The sequence below is a fragment of the Nansenia antarctica genome (assembly GCF_963989245.1).
Source record: "Nansenia antarctica genome assembly, chromosome: 1".
NCBI lineage: Eukaryota > Metazoa > Chordata > Actinopteri > Argentiniformes > Microstomatidae > Nansenia > Nansenia antarctica.
Genome location: NC_137674.1, coordinates 40987440 through 40994361, shown reverse-complemented (window position 1 = coordinate 40994361; position 6922 = coordinate 40987440). Strand labels below are relative to the sequence as shown.

Here is a 6922-nt window from a genome sequence, read left to right as displayed (position 1 = left end):
GACAGGGAGTCATTCCTGATATAATGTGTGAATAGATCCACCAACTGAATCTGTCATACCCAGAAGTCACCCATTTATAATAGAAAATCAGTGTGTTTGATTGAGATGCTGGACGGAACATGCATGCATGCAGGTAGCTAAGGATGACACTGTATTAAAGTGTTGCTTCATAGGTTGTTTAGAGCATCCTATATACACTGCACTTTATTTGGCACTCTTGGACTACAATCTGAATATCATAGCGTAATACTAACCCACTAGAGCTCCAGTGAAGATTGTATGTGTGCTTGGTTCAGATACAACTTCACTAATCTCTACCAGGGTTATCATTCCTCAACTAGTTGTCAATACTTACATATTAAATAGCTAACACTTTCATCTGTGTTTGTTGTTTTTGCCCATCAGCAATGAACAATGACCATAGTTCAAAGGAAGAAGAAGTCATCAAAGAAGTCATCTTCAGAGAAGTCTGACCTTGAGTCAGTCGGGTGCAAGCGCTCCCCCTTCAGTAGTGGAGACGGGATGGACAGCAGCTGCTCCAGCTGGGGGGTGGGCCCCTCACCCAATGACACCCCCAGGGTGAAGACAGGCGGCTGCCTGGGCCCCACACCTGGAGCTACCATCTACAGCAGTGCGACCCACTCAGTGGATCGGCCCAAGGAGCAAGGTGAGAAGATATGGTTTGTTAAATCAAAAGGTCTCTTGATGCTGGGTAAAAACGAGGGCAAATACCTGCACTCACTGTAAATGTATTCACTGTGTGTGCTGAGGGAATTCCCGCCCAATTGACCGACTGAACAGGTTTCCTAGGTGTTGTGTGTCTTTTCTCTATGGCATGGCAAGTTATGTAAGCATGTTGTACTGTGAGGGGGGTAATCAATCGCTTAATGTAGCCCCAAGCAAATGACCCAGAATGAGGTTCTCTCTTGTAGAACCTACTGTGTGATGTCAGTAATAAAGACAGCATCTCTCTGCCCTCTGCTCTCACCTAGCACTCCATCGCTTGTTCCATATAAACAAAACGTAAAACTTTCTTTAAAAGTATTTTCCGCCTGTGACTAATCTCAGTGTTTTTTGTGTTTCCCCACCCTCCCCAGTGGTACTGAGCAGTGGGGACGACATTGGCCTCCCCCAGAAGGTCCTGTTCCCTATGGAGCGGCTCAACTTGAAGTGGAGCCAGATCCACCGCATCGGAGCGGGCCTCAAGAACCTGGGAAACACCTGCTTCCTCAACTCGGCTCTGCAGTGTCTCACCTACACCGTTCCCCTCACCAACTACATGCTGACCCGGGAACATTCCAAAACATGTATGTGAATGAAGATATAACCAATCTGGTTTCCAGACCTGTTTAGAATGACTATTTTGGTCGTGATATATTGAATTTTAAACAATTGTATTGAGGAATGAAGTTAATCGGAACAGAATGCTAGAAGATACGGTACAACATGCCTCTTATCCGATTAACCTCCATATCTGTTCCCCTTTAGGTCATGAGCCTGGTTTCTGTATGATGTGCACCATGCAGAACCACATCACCCAGGTCTTTGCTAACTCGGGGAACGTCATCAAGCCCATTGGTGTCTGCAATGAACTAAAACGTGAGTGTCCACTCACAATCAGAAAAAAAACTATATTACTATTTAATATATGCTTGATGGAAATATGTGTTGTTGTAAAAAATAAAATAATAATAATAATAACTGCCTGCAATCACATCAGAACAAAACAAAAAAACATATTTGCTGTATCAAAATAATAGATATATGGACAATATGACCAGCCTGTCAGCTAAATAGTTTTTCCTCCAAAAATGCAAAGAGAGCATCACAGGTGCCAAATCCAGGGAACACACAGTATCTTCAGAACATTTATTTTCCCTCCAAAAAAGTAGAAGGTGCTATCAATTTATTTTGGAGGGAGAACTATTTGACAGACAGCTTCTTAGCAATAGCATCCTATGCTTCCACCAAAATACCAAACGATAAGTAACAGCTAACCATAACCATGTCAATGTGATTGTTTAATGCTCTCAAGTTTTTGTCAACTGTATGGTTTCGTCATCTACCTGCCCTGTTACACCCGGTAGGGATTGCAAAGCACTTCCGCTTAGGGAGTCAGGAGGATGCCCACGAGTTCCTGCGATGCACAGTGGATGCTATGCAAAAGTCCTGCCTGCCTGGAACCAAGTAGGTGTTACTGAGGGAGTTATGGAAATCAGTGTTCAGCCACTAGGATGTAGTGTACTTGGATGTGACCTACATTCATATTTAGCTTAGAATACAGTGAGACATGATTAATAGATATGTTGCAATGACCCTCGCTTATAGAAGCGACCCTTAAAACTGACTGTAGCAAGCTCTTGTGGATAGTGGATTTCCTTTCTGCGCCAACAGGTTACCTTTCTGTAATTATCTTTGCTCTATTTCCTCTGCTGTCTCTTCCCCTTTATTTCATCTTCTCAAAGGGCTGTAACAGTTTGTGTTGCTAATGGTTAATAAACGAGTATCTTGATTTGAGAATGTACTGTAGTACAGACTGGCTGACTATTAGGAATAATTCATTCACATTTTGAGTAGTTTGTAGTTTGTCTTTTTAATTCTTCTGACATTTCTTTTTTCAATAGATTGGACAGGCAAACGCAGGCAACCAGTTTTATCCACCAAGTCTTTGGAGGGTACCTACGATCCAGGGGTAAGTTATTGGTCCAAACTTGCATTGCTCATTTGTATGCTGCTTATACTGTATGTATGTTGCTTACCCGTACAAAGTTAGCAAAGAAAAGCACTGAATCTTCAATGCTCAATCTTTCACAGTAAAATGTTTAAACTGCGAAGCAGTCTCTGACACGTTTGACCCCTACTTGGATGTCGCATTGGAAATAAAGGTAACACACAATTATACATAATCATTCTGCTGTTTCACATCAATCAAGTACCTTTTACAATAATTATTCATCGTGATATGAGATATTGGTAATAAGTAAATAATTGAGAATTGTGTCTGTCGTCTTGCAGACGGCTCCCAGCATAACCAAGGCACTGGAGCAGTTTGTCAAGCCAGAGCAACTGGATGGAGATAATGCATACAAATGCACAAAGTTAGTATATACCTGTATTCATTTATTTGTGCAGCCTATTGAGTTTTGATTCCTCACATCATAATGGAATGCAACTGACTAAAACCTGTCTGCAGGTGTAAGAAAATGGTTCCAGCCTCAAAGAGACTCACCATCCACCGGAGCTCCAACGTGCTCACCATCTCACTGAAGCGCTTTGCCAACTTCAACGGGGGCAAGATTAGACAGGTAAGATCATTTTGGGAATATTTGGATTCAGGTTTAGAATGTTAAATGCAATAGGGTATTTTTTTCCTCTTCTCAGACAATCAGAAATGCCTTAGTTATTTTGAAGATGTACCCCCTGTTCGTTTCCCTGTGTGGTTTCCCTGTGTCGTCCTTACTCTCCTTACTCAGGACGTGAGGTACCCCGAGTACCTGGACCTTAGGCCCTTCATGTCCCAGTCCCACGGGGAGCCCCAGGTCTATGTTCTGTATGCAGTGCTGGTCCACTCAGGCCGTAGTTGCCATGCTGGACACTACTACTGCTACATCAAGGTATCTCACACACACACACACACACACACACACACACACACACACACACACACCCCTCATAAAAATTCAGTTCACCAGTGCATCAGCCAGTCTCATTTTGCTCAGAATTAGATGTTGATGTGATGTGACGTTAACAGTCCTCTTCTTAATTCTCAGGCCAGTGACGGGCAGTGGTATGAGATGAACGACTCCTCGGTGTCTGTCAGTGACATCAGATCCGTTCTCGACCAACAGGCTTACGTGCTCTTCTACATCAGGTGAGTACCACAGAGGCGCAAAGACATTTCACAACTTACATTTCTTGTGCATGCCCCCCCCCCCCCCTTTTTTTTATCACGAAAACATCTTGTTGTATTCCGGCCACCAGGTCACCTGATCTGAAGAACGGAGGGAACTGTAACCTCGTGAGCCGCACCCCAGGCCAGTCGTCCCCGCGCCCTGTCCTCACGCCCAGTGTCAACCTCGGGCTTTGCCACAACTCCACCGGCTTCATCGGCCCCCAGCTGCCCCCAAACATGGCTAAGGTACAGCCTCTATACTGCACTGTATACACACACACACTCTTTAATTGTCATATGAGCCTCCACACGCAGCTTTACACCACATTGGCATGATACTTAATGATAATTCTGATGATTATTAAAGATCAATGAATGATAATACTGTATTCACAGCAAGCTCGCGTACCAGTGTTTCGCACAGATTTGTTTTTGGCAGGGCACATGAGTACACATCCAGCGATGCCATTACCATTTACTCATTTTCTATTGAGTTCTATCTAAGCCAAAACTCCAGACAGGGGGGTCCGCCCCACCTATTCAATGGTAAGGGAAACAGCAGTGTGTAATGAGGCTTGTAGCTAACTTATTTTGGTTGTTTCACAGAACACCCTTCACGTCAACGGGAACGGCTCTCTAAGAGACAATCCATCTGGCTCCAAGCCTAGCACCAGCAGTGGCGGCCTCGGAAAACCGAGCCACGTGCTGCCCTCCGCCTCCTCTTCTTCATCCTCCTCGTCCTCCATCTCCTCAAACCCACTCTGCCGTCCCACTGGGATCCCCGACCGTGCTCTCCTTCTACAGAAGCTCTCCTTCTACATTGGCCAGGGCAAGCAGATCCGCCCCTCCTCATCCTCTTCTTCAGCCTCAGCTTCCTCCTCTTACGTCCAGCCGTCCGCCTCCTCCTCTTCCTCTTCCTCACAGTCTACCTCAGCCTGTATGTCCGCCCCTCGCCCGCCTCGTGTGAACGGCACGTCAGCCAGTAATGGGAATCACGGCTCCTCCTTCCTGGTGCCGTACGGCCACGAGTCATCAGAGGAGTCTGATCAGGAGGGCGGCGCTCTAGAAAACGGCCTGGCCAAGCCTAATTTCAACGGGAGGAACGGAGGAGCCGTCTACGGACCGGCCCCGCGACCCCAGCCGGCCGTTAAGACCAACGGTGCTGGTGGGAGTGAGGCTGGGGCGCACCACAACAGTAACGGCATCGCCAAACCCAACCAGAACGGTCACCAGAACGGACACCACAAAGTCAATGGCCTCAAACACACTGACAAGGTACTTAGTCAAATAACATGCCAAAACGGTAGCATAGAATAGTTTCTATCTGATAAAGTGTGGTTATCTGATATCGGGCCACGTATAGGATTGTTGTCATGGTATTTGGCTGCTTGCAAGGACAAGAGAAGAAGGTATTGTTGTTGAAATACTATTGCAAAGCATTATCCTGCAGTATGTAATCATGTCATTATCCTGCAGTATGTAATCATGTCATTATCCTGCAGTATGTAATCATGTCATTATCCTGCAGTATGTAATCATGTTTGTATGTCAGTATGTAATCATGTCATTATCCTGCAGTATGTAATCATGTCATTATCCTGCAGTATGTAATCATGTCATTATCCTGCAGTATGTAATCATGTCATTATCCTGCCGTATGTAATCATGTCATTATCCTGCAGTATGTAATCATGTCATTATCCTGCAGTATGTAATCATGTCATTATCCTGCAGTATGTAATCATGTCATTATCCTGCAGTATGTAATCATGTCATTATCCTGCAGTATGTAATCATGTCATTATCCTGCAGTATGTAATCATGTCCTTATCCTGCAGTATGTAATCATGTCATTATCCTGCAGTATGTAATCATGTCATTATCCTGCAGTATGTAATCATGTCATTGTCCTGCAGTATGTAATCATGTCATTATCCTGCAGTATGTCATCATGTCCTGTCAATATTTTCATCAGTGCGCCCATTGATGTTTGTGGTTGTGGTCTGTTGCAGGTTTCTAGCAGTGGTCCTGGGCTGTCGTCTGGTGTGGGTCCAAGCATAGCTAACGGTCATGGGCTGTCGTCTGGTGTGGGTCCAAGCATAGCTAACGGTCATGGGCTGTCGTCTGGTGTGGGTCCAAGCATAGCTAACGGTCATGGGCTGTCGTCTGGTGTGGGTCCAAGCATAGCTAACGGTCATGGGCTGTCGTCTGGTGTGGGTCCAAGCATAGCTAACGGCAGGGAGTCTCATCACAGTCGGCCAAGGTGAGACAACCCTCACACCTCCAGGCACTGTGCAGATTTCAATGATTTTAAATTATGATATTAAGAATGTAATTGTATTAAGCCTGTATGCTTTTCTTCTTCTTTTTTTCTAGCAAAGAGGTACCGAACCGGAAGCGCCGTTACCATGGCGACGACCATGTCAACGACCACTCGCCTAATAAACAACGCCGCACCGACTACGATGACTTCAGCCTCCCTTCTGGTCATGCATCGCCAACGGCACCCCATCAAGGAAGCAGTGAGGAGAGGCCGAACCGGAAGCGCCGTTACCATGGCGACGACCATGTCAACGACCACTCTCCTAACAAACAACGCCGCACCGACTACGATGACTTCAGCCTCCCTTCTGGTCATGCATCGCCAACGGCACCCTATCAAGGAAGCAGTGAGGAGAGGCCGAACCGGAAGCGCCGTTACCATGGCGACGACCATGTCAACGACCACTCTCCTAACAAACAACGCCGCACCGACTACAATGAGGAGGCGTTTTGTCTGGAAGAGAAGGAGCTGGCCTGGGACTGGCTGTTGTGACTGTGTGTGCACTTACACCACCACACCTACCCTGGACAGACTTGAGGACATTTCCAGCTCTTTTATGTTTTTGCTTTTTTCCCCCTCTCTTTCTCTCAACCCTTTCACTGGAGAAGACAACTTTTTTTCTCTGCATCCCTCTTTTCACACTCACTGAGACACCCTTTCTTTCTATCCTTTCTTTTAAACTCATTATTCAAGTATACAAAAAAACA

At 45.6% G+C, this 6922-nt stretch overlaps 1 protein-coding gene across 1 annotated transcript; it reads left to right on the top strand.

The window, feature by feature from the left end:
* Positions 1-414: 414 nt before the first annotated feature.
* On the top strand, positions 415-6707 carry LOC308149990 (ubiquitin carboxyl-terminal hydrolase 42-like; the record flags this gene model as incomplete). The annotated part of the gene is made up of 14 exons (XM_080522865.1): positions 415-667; positions 1098-1307; positions 1489-1599; positions 2088-2187; positions 2625-2692; positions 2815-2885; positions 3016-3098; positions 3194-3305; positions 3474-3614; positions 3771-3871; positions 3982-4138; positions 4499-5167; positions 5905-6155; positions 6269-6707. 14 exons carry the CDS (start codon positions 415-417, stop codon positions 6705-6707), a joined length of 2766 nt encoding a protein of 921 aa, XP_080378991.1.
* Positions 6708-6922: the final 215 nt, after the last annotated feature.